This window comes from Pinus tabuliformis, chromosome 5_2 (assembly GCF_031772625.1).
Source record: "Pinus tabuliformis cultivar Carrire ecotype Pingquan chromosome 5_2, CPIR1, whole genome shotgun sequence".
NCBI classification, from domain to species: domain Eukaryota; kingdom Viridiplantae; phylum Streptophyta; class Pinopsida; order Pinales; family Pinaceae; genus Pinus; species Pinus tabuliformis.
The window spans coordinates 1,004,491,861-1,004,519,325 of NC_142306.1; the positions used below are offsets into that span (position 1 = coordinate 1,004,491,861).

At 39.6% G+C, this 27,465-nt stretch overlaps 1 protein-coding gene across 2 annotated transcripts in view; it reads left to right on the forward strand.

Moving 5' to 3' along the window:
• The first annotated feature begins 651 nt into the window (after positions 1-651).
• Positions 652-27,465, forward strand: part of LOC149162684 (V-type proton ATPase subunit F) — a 96,450-nt gene continuing 69,636 nt past the window's right edge. The window contains exons 1-2 of one of the 2 annotated variants that reach the window (XM_089437340.1): positions 652-830; positions 21,820-21,966. In XM_089437340.1, the coding sequence (XP_089293466.1) occupies positions 21,904-21,966 (63 nt within the window). In that variant the 5' untranslated portion in view covers positions 652-830; positions 21,820-21,903. Of the gene's footprint in view, positions 831-1,126; positions 1,234-21,819; positions 21,967-27,465 lie in introns of those variants that run through there. The other variant, XM_089437341.1, reaches the window with a different exon arrangement.

Consider the following 27,465-nt stretch of genomic DNA (forward strand, 5'->3'; position numbering starts at 1 on the left):
GTGTCATCCACAAATCTTTTCCAAAGCTTTGATTTGTATTGAGTTGAGGACAAAACCTTGGATTCAAAATCCTCCATGAACAAATTAGCTACAACAAAAAAAATGACGAATAACAAATTTAATAAAATATATAATATTTTTAATTAAAAGTTAATTAGAAGCAAATTAGAAAGCACAACATAATTAAATCCTTTTATTGAGAATATGAAGGATGCGGGGATGAAGAGAATGGAGAAAAATATAATGACCACCATGGACGAAGAGAATAGAGGAGTGTGAGATATGGATGAAGTAAAAGATGAAGTGTTAAGTTAGAAGTGGAACTTTGCACGCGAGTGCATGGCTCGTTGGTTGGGGCAGTCGGCTGCCACGCTCCCCACCAACGTTCGATCCGGACCGCTGCGCAGCAGCATATTTGAAACATTGTGATTGTATATCAGATTGATAGAGATTGATGTGACATGTATATATTGTAAATTATGTACTCTTGGACCTAATACAGCTTCTACAGGGACTAGCCCCCATTTAAAAAAAAAGAAAAAAGAAGTAGTTAGAAGTGGAACTTAAAATGATATCACGGCAGGTTACGCTGGAATTAATATTATAATATAAAATGTTGTTACCATTAATATTATAATTTAAATGTTATTACCATTTTGATGTTAAGGTCACGTTTCGTTGGCAATAGCGCGAGGAGAGGAGATCGTCGGCTCGCTTTGGATAGCTTGGGCGCTGATTGAGGAAATCGTGGGCTCTGAACTGTGTGATTGCGTAAAGGATTGAGTCAATTGGGCGAGCAGCAGCTTGGCGATACCAGATCAGGTTTCCAGGTAATTGTAAACTGACGAGCTTTGAATCAGCCGGCAAAGAGGATGAGGATTTTATGCTATTTTATTACGATGCGATATTGCTATATTCATTGTGCAGATTTGATTTGCGTCCACATTGATATTTGCCCTCTTACTTTAATTTAATTAATAATCTATTCTTAATATTTGAAGTAGGATAAACTATCCAGGCGTTGCAAATTTGGGCTTTGTCCTTTTTAATCCATCGCCAATCCATAAAACTGTGTGGGACATTGAAATCAAGTGAAGGGTGGGTTAAGGAAATGAAATTTGACCATAAATATAATGATAAGAAATCCATAAGGCAGAGTTGGCACTGCTTTGTATCGGTGCTCCTGTCGAACTGGGCGAGGCTTCTTTCTGGAGATTAATATCGACCTCAAAGGTGATCAGCTCATTTCCATTGTAAAATTTAGCCTGAATTTTCACATATTCTGCTAAGTTGCAGGAAGCATTTTGGTTTTCCCCATCCGCAAACTAAAGGTTCAAGTTATGCTGAACTCGATCAATATTCCGGTCAATCTGTTGCTGGGAAGGGTTTGGTAATGACCGATGCAGGATACTGTTTAATTATCAGTTTAGCGACATGCCTCAAGCATACAAGAGAAAAACCCAGACACATTAAAACTATCAATAACTATTACTAATAATTACACAATGGCAAGCGGAGAAGGAACAATCTGGTGGTGGCCTCTTTCATTGCAATGAATCAATATCTTTGGGTCATTTGTCTGTAAATCCTTTTAAGTTTTGTCTCATCTTTATCCCAGATCTCCATTTCTGAAATTTCGGATCTCAAAGTATAGGAATTTTATCACAGGCAGACTAGTACCATGCTTTATACATAACAAATGATACGGTAAAGGTCTGGGCTGTTCCAATAAACTGTCTCTGATTTGATTTTAGAATGCTTTGAATACGTATTTGGGGATTGTAATCGGCATATTGTATTTGAGTTTACGTTCAAATCGAGAGTTTGAATGCGTTTTTGGGGATTTTACAATGCTTTGAATGCCCATTTGGGTATTGTAGTCTACCTACTGTATTAGATTTTACAATGCTCTGAATGCCTATCTGCGTATTGTAATGCTCTTATTTTGTTTAATTTTACGATATTTTGAATGGCTATATTGTATTTCATTTTGCAATGCTTTGAATGCGGTATTGTAAACCACTTATTATATGTGCTTTACTATACTTTGAATACTTGTTGGGTATTACAATCTGCTTCGATACGAACCGAACCAGGATAAATATAAATTTCCCTTTTTCAGGATAGTTGAATTAGAGTCTTTTTGATTTTTTTATTTAACAGGATCTCATAAATGTGTTATTTATTTTACAAGGGATTTGGCTTTATTGCAAGAAAGTTGACATCCCCATCAAATAATTCACTTTGTTTGATTTAATTTTCTCAGTTTTCCTCGTTTTTATAAGTTGCTTTGTAAAACATTTCCGAAGGTTGGTGGTGCACCATATAGAATGGATTTCCCTTGGATCAGGTGCCAGGCCTGAGGGCTATATATGCTGCCAAATTTGCCTGGTTGTTGCACCTGGCCTCATCATGCCATTCACATTGAGCAGAGTACAGCAAGAATTGAATTCTGGTGGATTCCTCACTAGTGAACCAAGGTTGCTAAAATAATGACATGTTTTCACAATTGACTGTTTTTTTATGTATACTATTCAATTCAGCATTTTCTTTTCAACCGGCCCTGTCCTTGCAATTGATGAAGGCTTTAATCATGAATTTTGTTTTATTGCTTATTTATACTCGCCCAAGTCATATATTCCCACCCTTTACCATTAGCAGTGGCAGTGCTCTAGTGATCACTATTTGGGGTTATTTCTATGTATACTGTTCAATCCAGTGTTTTCTCCTTAAGAAAGCTGTCTTGTCCTTGCAATGCATGAAGGCTTCTACTCGCCCAAGTCAAATATATTCCCACCCTTTATGATTAGCAGTGGCAGTGCTACAGTGGTCCCTATTTGGGACTATTTCTATGAATGCTATTCCATTAAGTGTTTTCTCCTTTAAAAAAACTGCCTTGTCCTCGCAATTCATGAAGGCTTCATTGGAAAATTCTGTTTTATTGCTTATTTATACTTGGCAAAGTCAAATATATTCCCACCTGTTATCCTTAGCAGTGGCAGTGCTAGATTGATCCCTACTTGGGGCTATTGTAAGTGGTGCAGTGGATTTACACCCAGCAAGATTGTAATATCCCCAATTAAATTAATTTTGTTAAAAAGAATTTCTATTTTTGCAATTTGGGTGTCGAGAAATATTTTGGCATGTAAAACTTAGGAAAGTGGGTTGAGGGAGCCCCCACTTAATTTTTAGAGAAAAAGAGGCCACCAACATTAGAGAAAAGGAAAAATTAATTTGGTAGTGCGATGTGGGGCCACCTAAAGAGGGGAATTTGAACCCCTTGGGAAAATCGAGTTAGGGAGGAAGGAGAGAAAGGAGGTTGAATGGGTGGAGCCCACAAGGAGAGAAGGGGGCAGCAAAGATAAATAGAAGGAAGAAACATCATTTTGGGGCTTTTTGACAAACTGAATTTCTGAATTAGAGTACTCTTGAAAGTTGAGCTGCTTAGCCAAGACTACCAGTACTGCTTAGCACAAAGAGAATTTCCAGGTGGAGATCTTAGAGTGCCACCCTAGGGGAGTCACTTGATACCTTGGGAACTATTTTGGAGCTAGGACAAAGATCTTGCTTCCACTTTTGCACAACATTGGGAGATTGGAGGAGAATTCACACTTCTTGGGGGAGTCAACTGTGGAGCCGCTCAATTACCAGAATTTTCAGGGCTGAATTGGAGCTATATTTTCAAGAGTTTTTGGGTGGTTTGGAGGTCAGCTACTGAGGGAGATATCAGGGCCAATTAATTGCATTCCAGGGCCCGCATAGTCTTCTGGCAGAGGCACATGTGGGGGCATAGGAGTAGCATAATTTGTGGGCTTGGTGGCTGGAGGAATTAAGGGAGAATTTGTGGGGAAATTGCAGGAATTTTGGGGAGCCCTTTTCTGGAAGCTTTGAGTAGTAGCAGCTCATTTCCAAGCAGTGCGTTCAACTCGTGAGATTGGAAATTCGCAGTGGTGGGGTTAGGGACCAATTCCTTTCTGGGTCTTGTGGTGAAATTTTAATGGAGGCATCAACTGCATTTTCAGAGGAATTTCAGCTCTATTACAGCAGATGATTTTCTGTAGTTATCTGGCAGCTAGTTCGGAGGAGTAAGCTTAAATTTGGGGTCCTAGGTGGTCGGTAAAATTTGCCCAAACCCTTCCTGGGTTTTTGTGGGTTTTATGTGGGGAGACTTCAACAAAAATTGCAGAAATTTCTGGGCACTTTTGAGGGGTCAAATATAGGGCCGTTCCAGTTTACAGCAACAATTTACACTAGGCAGGGCGTAGTTTATTCTGGGAGCTTTCCGATGCTTGGAGCCATTGATTTGACACCTGGGTTTGGCCTTAAGCCCATGTTTCTCTTATCATAATTATTGTACTCATAATTTATCATATTAATATAATGGCTTAGAGTTCTTGCCCACATTTCAGTGCTTAATTGTGTATGGCTGTGCATGCTTGAATTTTATAGTTGTAGCTAGTTCTTTGCTTCTGTTATCTACTGTATTTCCCCATTGGGAACATTACAGTGGTATCAAAGCATGATCTTGGCCAACTGTGGGGAAACTAGCAAGATGATGGAGGTTTTGGTCATGCATGCATAGTCACTGGTGAATTTATGTGCATTCTAATGACACAAAAAGGGAAGAGTACATAGTGGATCATGTAGGACTCATGAGTTGATGAGGCAGAACTAACAATTGAGGAGGCAAAACAACAGGTCCTAGAGAGGATACAACAAATGATGGGGACATTGAGACCAGTGTTTTAAAAATGGCCGGTTTGAATGGTAACCGGTCAAACCGGCCGGTTAGCAAGCCCACCGGGTCAAACCGGCTTAAAAACCCGGTTTACCTCCTCAAGTCGCCTTTTTTTTGCCCTAATTGTGGTCAAACTGGCCGGTTTATTGCCAAGGCAACTATAACCCCCACAAAATGCGTTTTTGTGAGTTTTGAAGTTGGTTTGAGGGAAATTTGGGGTTGTTTTTCTCCAAAAATAGTCCCTCCAAGAAAAACACGCCTACCCTCTCATTTTCCTGACACATCTCAACCCTAACAATGTTGGCAATTAATGGTAATGTTAAATTCTTAAAAGTGACATTTCCTTTAATTTTCATTTTCATCCTTTTACTTAAATTTTTAACATTACCATGAAATGACTCAGGATGTTTGAGAGTGGTTTCAACCTCGTTGGATTTCATATGCAGAAACTAGAATTTTACATTTCACTCAAAATTCAGCAGACTTAATGGTTTTCAGGATTTCATGGTTTGGGGGTTTGCAATGTTTCCATTTGATTCTATCATGTGTGAGGGTATGAGATTGGCATTTGATCAAGAGCATGAAGCCCTTTAAGAACCTTGATTGTGGTGGCATTGATTGTTGAACTTTGTTGATGTTGGTGGTACTGATTGTTGAAGTCCTCTACCATGGCCTTAACAAGAATGCACCCTTCAACCAAAGGAAAACCACTGGTTAGGCATGGTAATCTTTTTCTACCACATTATAAGGTTGAGGAGATGAACCCTATACTCAAACCAAAATCATTGGTTAGGCATGTTAAACCTTTTCAATTTCTATTATGTTATAACCTTTTCAATTTCTATCATGTTATAAGGTTGAGCAATCCAAGTCTGAAGAGTTTGAGCTAGATGATGTTCATGTATCTCTTGTTGATGATGTTTATGTATTTCTAGTAGTGTTGAATCAATGATGAGTTTCATGAGTGACATGTTGATCAATGGTTTGTATTTTTGATGTCTATTTTTGCTACTACTAAAGTTGTAGAGGAGTTTTAGTAGTCCTCAAACTCGGAGGCATATTATTTATGTATCTCATGTTGATGATCTCTTGTCTAGTAGTGGTGATGAGTTTGATCATGATGAGGAGTGATCATGTTGTTGATCATTGATATGTAGACTTGTAGTAGTTTAGTGACCCCATAGCTTAGAGCATTGTTTGCGGACTCTAGAGGCCATTTAGAGCCTCATTGATTATGTATTTTTTTGTGGATATATATTGCATTCGATGCCATTTTGATATATTCACCTTTACATGGTATATAGATGAGCAAACCTTGCATATTTTGTTTCTATTGGCTTGGAATCATGGTTTTAAATTTTAATAATAGTTTTGTTTTCATTAAAAATTAATTATTAATGTATTTTTTTAAACCGGTTCGTTTAGACCTAACTAGTCCTGCTTCGAAACTCGGTTCATTAGGTGGGCCGGTCTGGTCACCGGTTTCGGTTTTTAAAACATTGATTGAGACATAACTAGCAGAGAAGCCACACACATGCATGCACAGTCCCGCAGAGCAATACCCATGGCAAACCCAGTTGACTAGCATGCCTCATTCTCTGGATGAACCGGAGAAGGAGAGGGAACCAGACACCTTTGTAGGTCTGATGAGGTCCTTCGTGGATAGGATTGATGAGTGTGAGGCGTTGGATCCTAGGATCAGGAGGGCTCTCTCATTTGAGAAACATGGATCAGGGACTAGATCATCATATAGAGGAGGATAGTTAGAGGATGAGACCATGAAGCACTTCTGCTACTGGGGACCTGACTTTAGATATAAGGAGCCCAAGGAGGAGATTGAGCAGGAGGCCAACGACACAAAAGAGTGCGAGGAGCATGTAGACATACCCAGTGTGACGTAGCTGTCACCATTGTTGGAGATCCCTTTGCTAGCTCCGGTCGACACCTTAGTGGAGAGAGTAGGGCATACACTCAGAGGACCACCTGTTGATGAGGTGTCGTCAGTTGGTGAGGTAACCAGGGTTGTGATAGCTGGCCACATTAGATTGATGAGGTGCTAGGAGACACAAGGATATCCATTGATGGGGTGCCGTCCACTGATGAGGTGCCATCCATTGATGAGGCACCTGTTGATGAGATGTCTAGGACCTTGATTGAGTTTCTAGATGATAGCCATCCTCAACGAATTCGAGAGCTTAGTGCCAGCCTTCTAGCATTGGGAAAGAAGGCCAAGATAGTTAGGGAGGTCATTCTACAACAAAATGAGGAGTTGGAGGGCATGAAAGCGGTTTGTGCCGAGTCAGCGACCAAATTGACTCGCGTTGGAGAACTGTTGGATTCCAAAATGGTACAACTAGAGCCCACATTGGAGCATCGGAGCAACCCTCTTTAGACATACATAGATAGGGCTCATAGTGCTAGTGGATTGCCCTTGCACATTGGAGAGGGAGAGACCGAGTTACCTAATCAGATCTCATGTGTTGACCAAGACAGTGAGACGAGGCAACATGAGTTGCGGAGGGTGCAACATTCACATGTTGAGGTTGTTGCACATGCTGGTATAGTGCATTTGATCCTGCCCTTGGGGTTGGATGGCGAGAGATTCTGAGTTAGTACTTGGTGGAGTGGACGAGATTTATGGGGATGGTCGTGGTCGGAAGTGAAGCCCAACAAGAGCTCCCAAACATTGGGGACACTGGAGGCCCAGGTTGGCATTGGGATCCAGGTGGAATTCCCCACCACCTTATGGATTTGGCTAATGAGGGTATTGGTGGTATGATGGTTTTGGTGATTGAGCATCCACACAGTTTCGGGTCACCATCAACATTAGTGATGGATTGGATTAACAGGGGAGCAGGCAGACTTCACGAGTTGTTTGGGGATGCTGGCCATGCATGGATTCACGAGATGACTAGCACGCTTTGGCAGAGGCTTGTTAGAGGAGGTGGCATTGGCAGGTCGCTGGATAGGGCACTGTATGGAGATGATGCTCTCCCATTGATGTATTAGGCACGAGAGCCATGGATGACAATGATATCCCCCCCTAGCATGTATGGAGTTGGGCCGCTCAGGTCTACCAGGATAGGTGAGGAGATATGTCACGCATCATGGTGGGTCCACTAGCAGAGTGGCAGATACATTGGCACGCGTGGGATGCCTTAGGGTGCAGGGTAGCACGACAGTAGGCAGTGTTATCCAATGGGAGCACATAGGTGTATGGAGGTGTACTGTGATGTGTGGGCTTGCCTTGTAGAGTAGGAGGAGCGATTGACACCCCTTATAGTTTCCGCATGGAGTGACGACTGGTTCGACACGAGGGATGCCAACTGATGCAGGATGATATGGTAACTGGTAGTGGTATCCAACAGTGCACAAAGGGGTGCAATTGGGTGCAGTCGTGTGCCGAGGGGCACAGAGATACATGTTTGTATGTAGGGGAGCGTAGGGGAATTTGGCCGTATGTAGTGAGTTGTGAAGCTGCCCATGAGGACTTTGGAGTGTTACCTCTAGGGAGACTGCCTGATGGGGACGACAGGCATGCCATTGGGTATAGTTAACTCAGGATCAATGACGACGCAGATGATCATCATTTGATGACATCCATAGGGTCTTGCGTGCCTGCGTCACTGCCACATTGCTTGCAGGCATAGAGGAGTTGGAGGAGGCTCACTTGAGACAGTGAGTTATGACACAAAGTATCCAGAGAGGCTTTTCAGCGGTCGCATTTGGTCAGGGCACGAGATGACAGATACAGGCTTGGGGAATGCGTGGGTTATTGCAGAGGTCGTGTATGCTCCACTACTTAGGGAGGTGACTAAGAGGGAGCTGCATGGTGCACTTTTAGCAGGACAACTCGAGTCGTTAGGTGAGCATGAGGTACAAGGGATGGTAGTCCTTGTTGGTAGGAGGATGCCTAGGCTTCTGGCAGTATCTGAGCACATCATCAGGAGCTGGGATAACAGATCTTGCTGTGTGATTTGGCAGGTGTAGAGCAGTTGGTTATTTGTGGGACAAATTCTTGAATCTCAGTGCCTACCTATTGGATACATGCAGGAGTCAGAGACGAGGCACAAAGGGGTCCCAACAGTGAGCAGCATACACAACAACTGGCAGTGAGGATTGGGAGTTGTGGACCTCCAGTATGGTTATGGGATCGAGGGATCTAGTGGGTTGTTGACATACTCCACTTCTCAGTGAGCATGGTCAGGATAACAGGTGATCTGTTTCATTCTCAGGTTGACACATGGGGGATCACCGAAGTCTTCACCAAATGGCGAGGCAGTTTGTTGCTAAGGATTAGGGCTAACCATGGAGTGTTAGGCATTGACATTGTTGAGTCGCTTTTGCAGGTTGGGCCTAGCCTCGATCATCACATATATTACGACCGAAAGTTACAGGAGGGGAGGCTCTAGTATGAGCATTCTAGGCGACTCGGTCATGACCAGAGTGTCATAAGTTAGCAGGACAGTTTCTTGCTGCGATGGGCGTGGGACCCTAGCGTCATAGTACTTAGTAGTTCAGTTACCCGTAGGGGTGAGTTGGTTTCTACAGGGGAGGGTCATCTAGATCTTCCATCGGGTTTTAGTGATTCATTGATGGCGTGGGGGACTTCCATAGTGTGGCAGGGTGATCAACAGGTGGAGACCAGGGGAAGCTCATGCGGACAAGGATTCAACCCCATAGGGTTTGGATTGTGACTTCAGGAGTCTACTCCTGAAGTGCATGAGAGGGACTATTCTGTAGAGCAGTTTCATGAGGAGATGAACAGGATTTACTACTTGATGCTCTACTTAATAGGGGTTTGCAGAGGGCGTCTGGTGCCTATGCTGAGCTGGATAGTGAGCAGAGGAAGGGATGCCTCATGCTGATCATGATGGCTTGGGATCTTAGCAAGACAGGGCACAAATCAGGGATGATTCGGTGGCACATTTGGGACCCTGGTATTGTGTGTAGTGATTGTTTGGGTCAGCTGATCGAGAGGGTGCTTGTTCAGGCATTGCTTGAGGACAAGCAATTTTTGATGGGGAGGACTGTAATATCCCCAATTAAATTAATTTTGTTAAGAAGAATTTCCATTTTGCAATTTGGGTGCTGGGATACATTTTGGCATGTAAAACTTAAAAAAAGTGGGTTGAGGGAGTCCCCGCTTAATTTTTGGAGAAAAGGAGGCCTCCAACATTAGAAAAAAGGAAAAAATAATTTGGTAGTGGGATGTGGGCCACCCAAAGAGGGTAATTCAAACCAATGTTTTAAAACTCCGACTCCGACTCCGACTCGGCCGAGGATCGACTCCGACTCCGACTCCGAAACGGTAATGACTCGGCCGGCTCGATTTCAATGACTCGGTCGTTGTAAAAAATACATTAAATATTTATTTATTTTTATTAAAAAACATAATTTTAAATATTTTAAACATAATTTTAAAGATTTTCATTCATGTTTCCAAACACACAGCATTATAATATAGATGGAAGACAACATATGATCAAAGTAGGCTCATGAACCAATCCACTATATCAAAATGGTACCCAATGGCAATAGATAGTCAACTGTCATACATGATCAAAGACTCAAAACAAAATACAAATAACCAAGGAGGCTAGAAATGGTCTCTACAACAAAAGTAAACTGTGATGGTGACCAGACTGCAATACTAGTACTACTGGGCCACTGGCTAGTAGCTACTGCCAGAGGAGCCAAGATCATCTCGACCAATCTCTGGATCATCATCATCAGAGTCAGACAAGGGGCCCCATGGCTCCTCCTCATCATCATCGTCTCCAACTGCAACTGTAGAAGTGGTGCCAGTACCACTAGCAGGCTGTGCAGCAGATGCAAGCTGAGATAGAGTAGATATGCGGCTGCGCTTCTGTCGTGGCTGAGCAGAGGAAGCACCTACAACTGGAGTCCTTGCTGGCTGTGAGACTGAGGCTGGTGGATTGGGATCTGCATTCAACTGAACAGGCTGAAGTTGAACAACATGTTCAAGTTCAACTGATGTCTCCATATCTATATCTACATCAAGATCCTCATCAGGATCAAAATTTGGTGGACGACTCTCCACTACCCAATCTGATGTTGGATCAATGTCTTCCAACACAATGGGATCTGAATCAGGTCTTTTGTTCAGCAATTGGTTTCGTCTGAGCCGAAGGTTGTATTAGACAAAAACTAGATCATTCAACCGTTTTTGATCCAAACGGTTTCTCTTCTTTGTGTGAATCCTCTCAAAGACAGACCAATTGCGCTCACACCCAGATGCACTGCAAGTTTGACTCAAAATGCGAATTGCAAACCTTTGCAATTCAGGGCACTGGCCACCAAAGGCCTCCCACTATTGTGCTGCAAAAAACATAGGAGTGTAATGAATTATGAGTTAGATGAAGGCTGAAGCTCAACAAAATTACAAATTATATCTAACTTTCAAATTATAAATGATTTAACAAACTTTAATAAAAAAAGTAAAACCATTAAGAAATTGAAAATTGAAATTTTTGTTTACTTGGCTCATCTGCTTCTCTTGCAATCTTTGCTAGGTTCTTCCCAAAGGTACCTGTTGCATTGCTAAAGGATGTGACCTGTCGATGTATCTCCAGCTGATCAGACTTCGATGGGATCATGCGTTCAATGCAATCAACCAGTCCATCTCTGACCTCCCCCCTCAAAGCTTCTGACTCCTTAGCTTTATAATGATACCGTGGATTCAAAAAATACCCAGTTGCATGTATAGGGCGATGGAGTTGATTGTTCCATCTTTCATCAATGATTGCCCAAATGGGCCCATACTTTGCCACTCTATCCTTGTATGCTGTCTTTATTTGCTCCTTTGCTTGATCCATAGCCTCATAAATGAAGCCCATAGCCAACCTTTCCCCATCCACCAACCGCAACACCTTAACTAGTGGCTCAGCAAGCTTCACAATCTCTGCTGCCTTTCTCCAAAAAGTTTCTTCATGGACTTTCCTTTTCAATTCTTTGCCTTCTGGTTTGTTAGACCAATTGCTTTGATTCCATTCATCACTGGAAAACATCTTTTGCAAGTTTCTATGTTGGGAAAGCATAGATTGCAATGTCAAAAATTGTGTAGCAAATCTAGTGATGGCAGGCCTAATAATATCCTTGCCTCCAGTGTGTTTCCTCATGAGACTCAATACCAGTGTATGATTGCAGATAAATTTTGTTATGCTTTTGGCATGATCTACAGTGTTTTTGACCCATTCTAATTTTCCAATATCCTCAAGCATGAGGTCTATGCAATGTGCAGCGCATGGGGTCCAAAAGATGGTCTTGTGTTTTTCCTCTAACAGTTTACCAGCAAGAACATAGTTAGAGGCATTATCTGTGATGATTTGAACAACATTAGCCACCCCCACCTCCTGAACAACCTGATCCAATAGCTGAAACAACAAGTGGCCATCTTTTACCTTATTAGATGCACCAACTGATTTTAAAAACATGGTTCCCTGTGGGCAGAAGACAAGAAAGTTTATGATGGTACGGTTTCTTTGATCAGTCCATGCGTCTGACATGATGGTACACCCTGTTCTTGCCCATGAGTCCCTGAACTCTTGCAAATACTCATTAATGGATTGAATTTCTTTATGCAAACGAAACCCCCTTAGCTCATGCATAGTAGGGCCTTTGAAGCCTTTTCCAGCAGCATGTATGGCATCAAACATAGGCTCATAATATGGTGAACGAGCAGCATTAAAGGGGATATCAGCATCATACCACCATCTAGCTATGTAGTCACAAGCAGTCTCCCTCAATTCTTTCTTCCAATGGTCATCTAAAGTGGGCTGAATTTGAACTTTACTAACTTCAGGACCATGTGCATCTGATGGAGAGGAGGGAGTGAAATAACTTTTGATAGTCACATCACCCTTTTTCAAATTCATTCTACCCTTTCCCTTATCTTGAACAGAACCAAAAGAGGGAGGAACATAACGGAAAGGGTTGGATGCCTCAGTTTGAGGGATAGAGGAAGAACCCTCAAAATCATAGTGGGGGTTGGTAGCCATCATTTTTTGTATCTCCCTCTTCCTCCCAATTTCAGCCTGTATCTCTTTTTGCCTAGCCTTATCTTCTTTAATTTTCTCAAAGCTGGCCAACAAATTCTTTCTAATCTCCCCAATTTCTGGTGAGGTACATGGGGTAATTTGGCCTCTAATCCCTGCCAAGTGTTGTTTCAGCCTATTAATGCCCCCAGGACCTTCCTTAATTTTCCTATGGCAAAATTTGCAATGCATTTGACTATCAACCATTTCAACATATGCCCAAGCAGGATCTTTTGCTCTAGGTGCCATTTTTTGACTAGGAAAACAATCTGAAAATGAAAAAAAATAAAAAATTGATTCAATGTTCATTTATTTGACAAAAAACACTCTCTAAGCTTTCTTGATATGCACCTAAAATTTACTAAGCAAAAACAAATTTATAGAGGTGGAAAAAAATACCTCCAGGCACAAACTGCCTCCTCAAGCTTGCTCCAAGAATCAGCTCCTCAATGCTGCTCCAAATGGCTGCCCAAGAAGCTCCTCACTCCAGCTACAATGCTCCTCCAAGACTCCTCACTGCTGCTCCAAAACAAGCTCAAGAACTGCTCACTAATTCTCAAAGCAGACTCTCACTCAAATGCATAAGACTGCTGTGAGTGAATGAGAACATTTGGGTGTCTTGAATAGGGTTTGGGAGGGGGAAATGGACCCCAAAAACATTTAGCAAATTACTATAACACTTTGAATCCATAAACTGCATTAAACATTTGAAAAAATACCAAAAAAATGTTGTTGTTGTTGTTGTTTGTTTGTTTGTTTGTTTTATTTTTTTTATTTTTTATGTTTTTACGCTGCCCAGCTGTCCCCTTGTGACTCGGCCGAGTCATATCGGACACGGCCGGTTGACCGAGTCATGTGTGACTCGGTCAACCGGACCGGTTACTTGGCCGGGTCAGTCCTCAGGCTATTGAAACGGTTCGACTCGGCCGAGTCGGTTTCGAAACGGCCGGTTTGTAAAACAGTGATTCAAACCCCTTGGGAAAATCGAGGTAAGGAGGAGGGAGAGAAAGGATGTCGAATAAGTGGAGCCCACAAGGAGAAAAGGGGGCAACAAAGATAAATAGAAGAAAGAGGCATAATTTTGGGGCTTTTTGACAAACTGAATTTTCTAATTAGAGTACTCTTGAGCTGCTTAGCCAAGACTACCAGTGTTGCTTAGCACAAGGAGATTTCCGGGTGGAGATCTTAGAGTGCCACCCTAGGGGAGTGACTTGATACCTTTGGAGCTATTCCGGAGCTGGGACAAGGAGCTTGCTTCCACTTCTGCGCAGCATAAGGACGCTGGAGGAGAATTCACACTTCTTGGGGAGCCAATTGTGGAGCCGCTTAATTACCGGAATTTTCAGGGCTGAATTGGAGCTATATTTTCAGGAGATTTTGGGTGGTTTGGAGTTCAGCCAGTGAGGGAGATTTCAGGGCCAAATAATTGCATTCTAGGGCCTGTGTCGTCTTCTGACAGAGGCACACGTGGGGGCATAGGAGCAACATAATTTGTGGTTTTGGTGGCTGGAGGAATTGAGGGAGAATTTGTGGGGAAATTGCAGGAATTTTTGGGAGCCCTTTTTTGGAATATTTGAGGAGTTGCAGTAGCCCATTTCCAGGCAGTGCGTTCAGCCCGTGAGACTGGAAATTCACACTTTTTGTGGGTTCTCCAATGGTGGGGTTAGGGACCAATTCCTTTCTGGGTCTTGTGGTGAAAGTTTAGTGGAGTCATCAGCTGAATTTTCAGCTCTATTACAACAGAGAATTTTCTGTAGTTATTTGGCAGCTAGTTGGGAGGAGTAAGCTTAAATTTGGGGTCCCGGGTGGTCGGTAAAATTTGCCCAAACTCTTTTTTGGGTTTTTGTGGGTTTTATGTGGGGAGGCTCCAACAAAAATTGCAGAAATTTCTGGGCATTTTTGAGGGGTCAAATATAGGGCTGTCCCAGTTTGCAGCAGCAGTTTACACCAGGCAGGGCACAGTTTCTTCCGGGAGCTTTCCAGTGCTTGGAGCCATTGATTTAATATCTGGCTTTGGCCTTACTTGCTGTAGCAAGCTCAGGTTTCTCTTATCATAATTATCGTACTCATAATTTATCATATTAATACAATGGCTCAGAGTTCTTGCCCACATTTCAGTGTTTAATTGTGTATGGCTGTGCATGCTTGACTTTTATAGCTGTAGCTACTAGCTAGTTCTTTGCTTCTGTTATCTACTGTATTTTTCCATTGGGAACATTACAAAGATAGACCACAGAACTCAAAATAACATGGATAAAATGCTAACACGTATCACACAAAAAGTTGACAGCAGTGAAATTTGATATTGTATTAGCAGATCAGAAGATGTACGACAAGCAAAAATAGAGTTCATAACCTTTCTATGATAGAAGTGACTATTAAATACTATTCTCATGGTACTGGATTACCTTGTATTCCCAACTCTTTAACACTTCCAATTTACATTATAATTGTTATGAAAATAATGTACATTGAGGAGGATGAGAAACATTAATGTGTTGTCACTAGGCTCCACATGTAGATATTTGTGCTTCTTGGCCATATTGGCGAAGATATCATGGGAACCCGTAATGTGACAACATGCTTCATTGTCCACAAACAAACACCCCTCTTGTAATGGTGCTAGAAAGACAGGATACTAGAGCAAATTCCTTCTCAAAATTTTCAGCCAACTCATCCATCTGTGTAGATGCCACTGTTGTTGTTTTCCCCTTGCCTTTCTTCTTGTTTGGACATTGTTCGGCATAATGACCGAACTTATGACATGCAAAGCACCTGAATTTGCTCATGTCTTTCTTCCCTTCTGCAAATGCTCCTCCACTCTCGTTTTGCTTGGCTTTACCCTTGCCCCTCTTTGCTTTCCCAACAAGAGCAAGGTTCTCCTCATCTCCACCTTTTCGCTGCTCACCGGTCATGGATTCCTCCCAAATCTCCTTTTGGGTGAAATCGTCCCACAATCTACCCAATCAAAAAGCTTGTCTCTGGCCAGGTACCTGTCACAATGTAGCCCACTACTTGGTACACCCTTCTAGTGCTACTTTGACAGATCCATCTCATTCACATCTTCCCCAATCGCTGAAAATTCATCACAAACTTGTTGAATCCTTGTGAAGTATGAGGCCATAGTCTTAGATATGTTCATAGGTTATTCAACTTCTCGCTTAGTACCATCTTGCTGTTCTGGTTGTCACTCTGGTACAACTTTTTCAAAGCTGTCTACATTTAATAGGCTAATTCTCTCTTTGTTATGTGAGGGATTATGTGATCCTTCACACCATCCATAGTGATGCCCCAACTCTTGTATCTTTTATTTTATGTTTAGTTGCTTGGGAAGCATCTTGAGGAACTCAAATGTCTTGGCTTGCAATTTCCCATAAGCCTTTCACCACTAAAACTAGGGTGATTCGCTCCTTCAATGGATTGAAGTTTACAGCCCCCGCCAACCTTTCTTCATATCTCAGACTTGATGATGCCATATTACTAGATCAATTTCACCCACGAAAACCTCATTGCAAAATAAAAATTCTGATGCCATAAATTAATTCACTGATGTAAAACCCTTGTGATATATGATCCCCCCCACAGAGTTTCTATAACTCTCATACCATGTTGAATTCTTTTATACTAGATCTGATTTACTTCAACAATTTAATAAAAACCAAGAAGATAATATTCTCAAATATTTCTAAAATTGCTAATAAAATAAGCACATTGGTATATTAACCTAGAAAATAAAATGTAGTAGAAATAAAATGGAGAGATCAATCACACTACAACAACAAATTTGTGCTTGTTGACTCTGCTGCCTACACCTACCTACAAGTTAGTGAGAAAAGCCTTCAACCCCACAAGGTGTGGTTGGTGGCAGGGAACTCAGAGAAGGGGCTGTCTAATTAATCCCGACTCTCTCCGTTTGAGCTATCTTCTAGGTTTGCTAAGGGGGTGGTCCCTAATGAAAAGTTAAGTTAAAAGATGTGAGTTTCTAGGAGAATCATTAGAGTTAAATAGATTATTTCTTTAAAATTTATAAGCGAAAACTGATATGAGCAATAACCATCAATACATAATATAAACATGAAATACATAAACAACCAGTGCCTTCAAAGTATTTCTCTTTAAGAAATGAAATTGTATTTGCTTAAAATGAAGTGAAATTCTTTCAAATGGAAAGCCAAAGTAACCCTGAAAAGTGAAACAATAAATTGTTAGCACAAGATATTATAAATGCTTTTAAGATGAATAAGTCTACAAATCAAAGCATGGAAATTATCTTGCTCAAAAGGATACAAAAAGAACTCAAATGTTAGACCAAGATGACAACATGCAATTAAGTTTTCAACCCAAAATAATAGTACTCGAAAGTGAAATCAACCATTCATGACAATATGCAATTAAACAAAAAGATGAGTCAATTTCCAAGTACAAGAAAATGAAACTTGTTGCAAAATTAAAAGATATTACAATGCTTTCTTCCAAAGGGCCTCTTGAAATAAGATTTGTATGTGTGACTTTAAACTATCAAGATAGCAAGAAATTTAAGAAACTTTGCAAACAAAGCAAATGCGATGGAATGTTGTTCTTGGTTTATTTTATTAATTAGTGCTAAGGCAAAGTTACAATTGAACTCTAGTCTTCAGACCTCATCTTTGCCCAATTATTTGGATCTCACAATGAGGAGTCAATAAAGGTAGAGGGTCCCTAAAAAGTTTATTCAACCAACTTAAGTTGGAGGTAAGTTTTAATGATGCTTGGGGCATGTAAATAAATTAACCAAACAATGAAAATTAACTTCTACTTGAAATGTAGTTGTTTGACATGAAATAAGATGTTACTTTATGGAGAAAATTTGTCCCAATAGTTGATGCATGTAAAATGTGTTTAATGGTGAAGCATAAGTAAACTTGGAACTATGTTCAAGCCAAATAAGATCAAATAAAAAGTGATTGCATGCAAAGAATCTGAACTTGTTATGGATTTAAAACATGTAGTAAATTAAATTAAAGTGCATGCAAAATGAGTGTGATGCATGTTGTGTCAATTTATCAATTAGATGATATGCATGCAAAATGAAATAATCCAACAAAATCAAACCGCTAAGCCTCGCCAAAAGGTGGACAGATAGGGATAACAATGGGTAAAACCCACGCTCCCAAAATAATTTTTTTATTAGTTGTTACAAGAAGGAAAAGACAACGAAGTTTTCTATAAAATCCAAGGAAAGTCTTAACAAATTGGCATCAAACCATAGACCTTTCCTCACTGAAAATTTCTGTAATTTGAGGCCCACAAAGACTCAACAAAATGCAGTTTTTTTTTGAAGAAGAGAAGATAAGCCTCCTCTATGGCCACGGCCAAGAGAGAGAAAGAGATGGCCAAAATGAACTTGGCCTCCCTCAAGAAGAACACGGCCTTATCCAAGATGAATTCGGCCTAAAGGTGGAAGTAATCACTAAATCTGAGCTCCAAGGTCCTGCATGCAAACTTGTAAGTAATTTTCTGATGATGAATCTTGCAAGTAGCTGCAAGAGAATAGATTAGAAACAATCTACAACAACAAATGTTAGCTCAAGATATCTACAAAATATGTAACAAAAATAATCTACAAGAGGCTAGGCCAAAGAGTATGAGCAATCTCTCCTCTTTGACTAGCCATGACTTAGCTCTTTGAAATAGCCAGATATTGATAAATGAAGTACAATACGTACAAAAGATAATTTTTATCCAAGTTTGATATTTTGATGCACGAAATAAAAGCTTTAAGAAACTTGAAAGAATCCCTGGATGAGACTTTGGAGTTCAACACATGCGGGTTTTCCTTGAATATTTTTCAAGAATGTGTTGATTCTTCCGAGAATTTCCCTTCACACTTGAAAAGCTTGACCAAATAATGATTCATTTACAAAACTTTACCACAAATCATTAAATCGACATGAAATTAAATAAGTGCAGTGGAAAGAATTCCTAGAAATACATCTATTATCCACTAGAAGATTTCTTTTCCTAACACAAATAATTAATTCTTATGCTAATATGAGATAGCTGCATACTAATATAACTTGAAACAATCATGAAAGAAACAATGACATAAGGAAATAAATAGAAGCATAACAACAAGTCAAGAATTTACCGCACATGCAAGGAGAAGAACACCATCACACTTTATCCCAAAGACTGTTGTATTATATTGCAAATAGTGAATACAATCCCACAGAGTCTCCTCAAGCACAATAGCTCGTATTACATGATACAATATGAGAGCACATAGCCTCATTATATAAAGAGTTGGGAGCAAATCCCAAGGAAGAATGCATGTGAGAACTGAACTTGGAGCAAATCCCAAGGAAAGATAAGTCAAGTTCGATGTGGAGAAGATAGAGACACCAGAGCAAAATCGAATTCCATATGTGCACCTCAAGGGAAATCGAATTCCATATATGGCATAGTAAACATATCCATGAGTGAACCAAAGCAATGAGATAACTCCAGTCAAACCAAATCAAACTCGAACCAAGTGCCGCCACTTCAAATGATGATCCCAAAGATGCTCTACGCAGATCCCTAGGAACTGCGTGATTTCCTCAAGTGAAACTCGTAATCCTCCATGTGAAGTGCTAAGTGTAGAAGCAACTCGAATTAACAGTGAGATAATGCCCCACGAAATCCTCAGTCTAAATATTCTGTAGAATATTCCTTCAGTACATGAGTTCCTCTAATAAATTTGATTTTCCACATGTGCAATTGTTGCTTTATCTCTGGGAAATTCGATTTTATGAAATAATGGTATATTTATGATGCAGTGTGCTCAGTCATCTTCCACATGTCCGTTGACTCAACTCTTTGACTTAGGATAATTTCCAAGTCATTTTGTCACATGGAATAATTTATTTCTCTCTATTTTATTTAATTCTAGCGTAATTAAAAGCCACAATTTCCACTAAAGTTAGGAAATGTGGGTTTTGAGGGTCCAAAACGCATTATCAACCCCTCAAAGTTTGTCATAGTAGAAAGTTGAGGGTGAGAGGTGTAATTTTTATTATTCATACCCCATACAACTTCTCTAGACTACCCTTGTTACAATTTAAATACAATTTTATTTGCGATTTTTGACTTGCGGGAAATTTAAAAATTTAAAAAATGACTACCTAGACCTAACCAAATTCCACGAATTATTTTGTGTGATCTAGTATGGCAATATGCATCAACTCTAGACACTCAGATGTGTTAGGGGTTCAATCTTCAAACCATCACCTTGACTTTGGGGTAAAAAGTGAGTGAAAAAACCCAGAAAATTATCCGCCTCTGAAAAAGAAGGGATAATTAACCAAATAAAAAAAACACTCCAAGGTGTATTCGTTTGCTAATCGAGTCCCAACATCCTAGCCTTGTTACAGACTCAAAACTCATCATTACTAGTATCACTTATTACAATTTACCGCAGGGTGTGGAATCTGGGTATAAGAAAGATGATGAGAAAATACAAGTAGAGTTAAAAAACTCGGTTGATTGATGATATCTGATGGTACAAGTGTCCCCTAGATCATCCTTGGGCATGGAGTCTTTCATATAATTATCAGGTGTCATTCCAGTGGTCAATAGTACTCAACACAAATCTTCCTTCATATTATTAAACTCTGGAAAAATTTGGGTTAGACCAATTAGACCCACAAAGAATACATAGAAAAATACAACTGTTGGGAACTTGGGAAACTTGATCCCATTGGGAAAATCGGCCTCAAGGAAATCAACCCTTGGAAATTGACCCTCCTAAAGGAACTCGGCCTTGGAGAATTAGTCTTGTATCACCAGCAATTCGGCCCCTCTCTTCTCACCTTGTATGACCCTTGCGCACTTGAGAAAATTGACCTCTTTGGAGATTTAGGTCTCCTCCACAATTATGCCCTCCTCTTCATCAATTCGGCCTCCTTGAAGTTCTCCCGAAATTCCTTGATGCACTTCTACTCACTTCTCTCTCGTCTAGTCAATTCTCTTTCTCTAGAGAAAATCAGTTTCTCCACAATTGTGTGTCTTCACCTCTCCCTTAGGCTTATTTTATAATTTCAATTTTCATTAAACCAAAATCCCTAACCCTAATCTCTTAAGTGATCGATGGCTATGATTAAATCCTAAGCCTCACTTGAGATCAACGGTTGAGATTATATCTAAGTCACTCAAAAAATCCTTAGAACTTTGGCCTAATAGTCCACAATAATTAATTAAATAGGTTAACTTACCCCATCAAGTAAGCACCTAAAGAGGCAACCGAATATTTTCTACATGCTAAGACTCCAAGCCGACGTAGAAGACCTTTTGAGGCTAGAAAATCAACATGTAGTGAAGTGGGATAGTTTCTTGAATATCTGATTAGTTCTTAGCTTTGTACATTTATATTTATCATAATCTTATAGTTTACATTTCCAACATACTGGTCTCACATGAACGTTTTAAGTAGTGGCATATCTTTCTGTTAGAATTGCATGAAAGCAGTACAATCCATGAATGGCAGCCTGACTCATTATGCTGACCAGCTCTGGCCTCCAAGAAGGTTCTTCGCTGTGTGTGGGGCTTCCTGTTATTTTAGTTGGCAGAAGTTCATCTTGTAATTGTAGTGGCAGTAGTGTCGAGTGGTGGTAAAAATCATCAATTTTAGCGAAAGATGGACATAAATATCAAAAGCTCATTGCTTTTTGTTGTCAATTTTAGCACTATTCTGCGGTTGTTTAGAGAGTTAGGTCAACCGAAATGGGAATATAAAACCCTCCTTTTCTTCTCTCTTCACATGACCCTATTTTTCTTGTGTTTTTCTCTACCCTTGTAGCTTTAGAAATAAAACTGTAAGTTATTTGAGTGTGGTTTTTTTTCCAGTGCAAAACTAAATGTCAACATGTTTCTTTACATGGCGTCCTCAATCTTAAGTTCTGCAAAAATTGAAGGCAAGTGGCTCATTGAAATTCCTTGGCATAGATACAATCTTTTCATAAGATGTTTAGTGAAGACTGTCTTGCTAACTCTCTCTGTATTTTACAGGTTAGTATTCCAGCTTTGTTTGCAATCGTACAATATTACCAGAGGAGAAGATTTACATTTGAGCTGGCTTGAGTTTCTTCTGCAATGGCTGGAAAAGCTACAATTTCATCCTCTAATTCTGCAATCATTGCTATGATTGCTGATGAGGTACTTATTACCCTGTCAGTTCAAAAGCAGCATCATTTTGTTTTGATAACTAATTACAAAAATTTTCAACTAAGGATTTAATATTTTTTTTAACATATAAATAAATTCTACATCTAGAATTACATGAAGAATAATTTGTAGGCATTTACCTGTGAAGGACCATGTATTTACTTTCAACAGATATCATGCTAATCAGGACAGACTACAGAGTTAACATACTTGTTTAAATGATATATGCTCTCACAATGAAGATTACCATAGTAGGTCTTGATGGACCATTACAAGCTGGAAACTTGAGGGGACTGAGAACTAGAGCCTTGAAGTTTGACTAAATGTTAGGCCTGTAGACAGTGTGTCTGTGGGGGTTGTGGCACGAAGGTCTAAACTAAGAAGACTTGGGACACAACTATGGAGTTGAAACCCCATGATACTCGGGCTTGCACATTTTTTTTTATATAACCCCAATTAGTGAAGGTACATGTATGTGATACACGGATAGCTTGCCCTATTGAAGGGGAGCTTGAGGACGCTGTAGGGATTTTATGTCCTGTAGCCCCACCCAGTTTTAATTTGTTTAACACATCAAGTTTAATGCCCAAAGCCCATGTTCTTTGCTGAGATTTAACTTGAATATAAATTGCAACTGAAACACTAGAAGCTACCACTACTTTTACACTTTCAGCTGATAATTTTACAAGCATGCACACAAATTTAGACAGTAGATTTTTGGTTAACAGACCCTGGAAAAACCCCGAAGGGAAAACCAGTAGGAAGAGGATTTTATTTGCTTTTATCTCAGAGAAGTTTACAGCATTAATTACAACACTGGTATTTATCTCCTTCCTTGGAATTCGGGTCAGCTTCTAGAAACTCGTGCTGCTGTCCAGACTGCCTTGAATTTTGTGCCATAGTCAGCACTTTTCTGCCCTGAAAATCATGCCACTGGACTGACAATTCTGTCCTCAAAAATCGTGCCTGTTTGACAAGTCTCTGCCTCGAAATCTGCGTGGTCAGACTGACTCTCCTCGTTTTTGTGCCTGTCAGACCTGAAATGTCTACCTGGAAATGTGTGCTGTCAGACTGATATTTCCTCTTGGAAATTCATGCCTTGGTCAGCACTTCAGCCCCTCAAAATTTATGTTAAGTCTCTCCGATTTTCGGGCTGCTGAAAGGTTTGTGCCTCCTCGATTTGCATGCTACAGCTCTGCCTAGGAATGCATGCCTGTAGCTGCCTTTTCCTTGCTGCAAATTGGTCTCTCCTTCAGGAAATGCCAACTATCTCAGCAGTCTCCTCTCTCGTCTCCTCTTCTCCAAAAGCTACACATGAAGAATGATCTCCTTTTTGCCTTTTTCCCCTTTTTAGTCTCCTTAAGGATGAGAGGACCTATGCCTAAGATCAAGGGCTGAGACTAGATCTCAGCTTCTCTTGATCAAGGGTGGAGATCTAATCTCACATTGACCCCTTTGTGAAAATTTCTGAATTTAACAAACCATAAATCTTACTGCAATAAACTGATTTGCAATACCTACTTGTGTTCTTCATTTTAACAAGTTATTTTCAGAAATATTCAGAAAATATTAATGCAAATACACTGCAGCCTACACCAATATACAGATCAAGTACTGAAAAATAAACGAGACAATCACACAAAGGGCACACTTATTTTTGGATTAAACATCCTCGAAAAAACCCAGTGTGGGAAAAACGGTGCAGCAGATATGAGGGTTTTATTATTAAGCGAATTTCTGAATACAACTAGGGTGCCAAATCCGGCTCACCCAACAAAGAATAAACCCGGCAAAAGTACCTCAAGTACCTCTTTTCGAGAGGACCAAAATCGACCTAAAGATCATCAAATTTGGATAAGGAGAAATAGGTTTTTGAATTTATGTTCTCTCACATGTAAATCGTCAAGGTTGGCCTCATCTATATGTCGGTTCATCAAGCCCAATAGTCACGTCTCTTCAATCCCATCTACTAGTATATATTGAGGTGCCTACAACCTTATTTCACACATTCATTATCAAGAATATCTCTGCGATATGGACAATGAGTTAGAGGTAGCTTGGTGCAAGGAAGACGAGGTTCTTGAGGAATAATTTTTGGGTGCAGATTTGCTGTGAAAGTAAGCCGCAGTCCTAGGGCAGCTTGAGCTAGACGGATTGTTTAAGGCAACTTCACCTGTGATTTAGTGCGTCTTCTCTATCAGATCAGGTAGCTAGAATGAATGTGAATTTGAGGTCTAATCTTTCATGTTTTTATACTCTGGTTTGGACTGCTTTAAATGCTATTACAACAACTAGTTGGAAGCTCTTATGGAGAGGCCTAATGACCTAACTAGAGTCCTCTACCTTAGCGGCAGTCAAGGAAAGAAGGCCATAGTATAAACAGAGGATGTTACACTAGTTTGTGGGCAGATTCATGTCATTGTTAGTTCAGAGCTGCTGAAGGGTGCCTTGACAAGGAGCCTCAAGTCCTTGTTCTTTGTTGAATGCGTGGAAGAGGTCAACTATAGGAGCAACTCATTAGGAGAAGGTTGCTTAGTGACTTCTTGGAACCCTAACCTGGCAGTAAGCTACATCAACCAGATTTGTCGACTTTGCAAAACAATGATTTGGCAAGTTTGTTTTGACTTATAATATTGTATTCTCTCTCTGCTGAACATTTGATATAATAATAAGAAGACTTGATCAAAGGGTTTTCCCCATATTGGGGTTTTTCCCTGGCATCCACCAAATTTGGTGTCCTCTTGTTTTGGCTTGTATTCTGCATTTATATTTGATGTTCTTTCATCAATTATTGTCATGGCTAATGTGATAACTTTTGGATTAATGGAATCTTAATGGGCTAATGGATAAATGAAGTATTTGATCTAAGCAAAGAACATGTTAACTAAAAAATTAACATGGTATCAGAGCTCAGGTGAGGGCAAGCTCAAGCAAGAGAGAAAGCAATCACTAAGATGCTTATTGACAATTCTTTATGACCTCCTTTGTCACCAAAGATCAATCATCTTGTAGCATTGAACTATTTGGTCTCACTTGCAAAAATCCTTGATTTTTCTAAGCTTACTTTTGGGCTCATTCAGCTACGTTGATCTCACCATATTGTTATTGGCATGACTTCGACTTTGTAATGGGGCACTGCTTGTTACACAGAAATGTGTGTTAGGCACCAAAAGGTGAAGACTAAAAAAAAAAATCTCCTCGGCCCTTGTGACGAAGTGTTGCATCAAACGCGAGGGTTTAAGAAGAATCAATATTCAGGGTTTTGTTATATTTTCTTTTGAGTTTTGTTTTGTTTGGGGATTCGTTGGGTAGGTGCTCATTGTAGCTAGAAGATCAACCTATGTGACATATTTGGAACAACCTTTTGTTTCTTCATGAGTTGAATTTTGGGTTGCTGCCATCTCTGAGATTTGACCCTTATCTAGGGCACAATTCATTATCTCTTAAGACAACGAAATTATTTAGTTCTTCCTTTTGAAGCAATGGAATATGATAAGCTATTGTTCCAACCTCAAATTTCTGCAGACATATGGCTACTATGATGATGTATCCTGATATATATTTATATCTACAGCCTACAACTATCGTTGAAAGTTTTCTAGTGGTAATTCATTATAGCGGACTGTAGTGCTTGAAGTCTTCGGAACATCTTGGGTCATAATCTGAATTGAAGGTGTTGTCACACAAAATGTCTAGACACCGCGACAACGGCTCAGATCGGGGGCTGTCACACTGATCCCCAATCACTTCGTTTGAGTTGTCTCCCAATAGCAGACTAAGGGTGGTAGACCCTATGGAATTGGAAAAAGGAAAGATTAGTTGGGAACCAACCAACTTGGAAGACACAACTAAGTAACCAATACTTGTTTTAGATTGCGCAATATTTTAAGGATTCAAAATGATTTGAAGAAAGTGATACCAGTGCCTCGTGGAGTCAACTATCTTGCGAAGAAGATAAGGTTCAATTAAAAGATGGGACACTGCTGCTGAAAAGACTCGAATGTCTCGTATGCAAATGAAAAATTTAAAACTATGTGAAATGCAGGGACTTGGTTAATTTTAGTTAAATGAGGGCCTAAAATTATTTCTGAAATATGTCTTAAATGTTACTTAACTTAAGGCTCAGAAATGTGGTGATCTAAATGTGAAAGTAGGTACTTATACCAACACTGCAAAATGTAAAATCTGCACAAATAATCACTGAAATGCACAATGGATTGAAAGTTGAAACGTAAAATGCTGGAAATAAATAACTTTTAAATTCAAAAATTGATTTGTATGAAGTATTCAATCAAGGTCATTAGATGCATAAGTAAAACTAGAGTACTCCTACTTGCATAAGCATGTAAAAAACAAATGAACTCCAAAAATTAAATTAAATGTTTTAAACTCATATCACATTAATGAAATATCAGTCTAGTAATCCGCTTTTACATCAAATCTTAGAACCAACAATATATTCTAAAACAATAGTCCTCTAACCATGCAATATTCATAAATTTCTATGTATAACAACATGAAATTTTAAATGACAAACTGATAACTACAATTCATAAAATTTCTGAGTTTAATTATTTCTAATCTATTAATGTATTTGATCTAAAAACTCAGAAATAAACTACCCAACAATAGTAATTTTTTTTCAAGAAATTTGTTTGCAAAAGTTACTGAAACTAACTTCTATTTCAATAATTATACAACAGTAAAAATGTAAATTAAATATGCTGCTAAATTTAGAAAATTTCTGAATTTAATTTTTCTGATCTATTGATGTATTTGATCTAAAAACTCGGAAAATTACTGAAAAAAGAGTGAAATAACATTCAAAAAATAGCATGCAAAAGTTTCTGAAAGTAATTATATTTTTGAAATGGAATGCAGTGAAAGATACAAACTAATTTGCTGTTAAATTTTAGATACCTAAAATTTTATGTCAGTATTAATCTTGCTTTAAATTAGATCAATGAAAGAGGTAAGGGTTTAGAGGATGCCCACCAGCCAGCCCCTAGGGGCTTGAAGACACTTGAAGATGGGTTGCCCAAGTCATTGAAAATCCTCAACTCAGATTTTTTTTGTGAAAAACTTTTTTAAATTTTTTTTGGGAATTTTTTTGGAAAAAATTTAGGAAAAATTAGTGAAAGAATTTTGGTGAAAGAGGGGAGGCTGTAAGGCTAAAAGGAAGACCAAGAAAGAGGCTGGAGATGGCCAGCGCAAGGCCTCGAGGCCCTAAATTTTTTTTGCCCACGATCTTCTTGAAATTTATCTTCAACCTGCAAACAAAATGGAGATGCCCTTCGGGGCTTAGATCTCTCTCCAGAATCCACAAAAATTACCTGCAATTTTTAGATCTGTTTCTGCACAAACAAAAGATAGAAAAACCCAAAGCATGTATATACAAAAATATGAAATACCCAAAACCCCAATGAATTAAAAAAAATTGATATTTACAAATCTACAATAATATTCTACAGATCTAAGAGATTTGTAGAT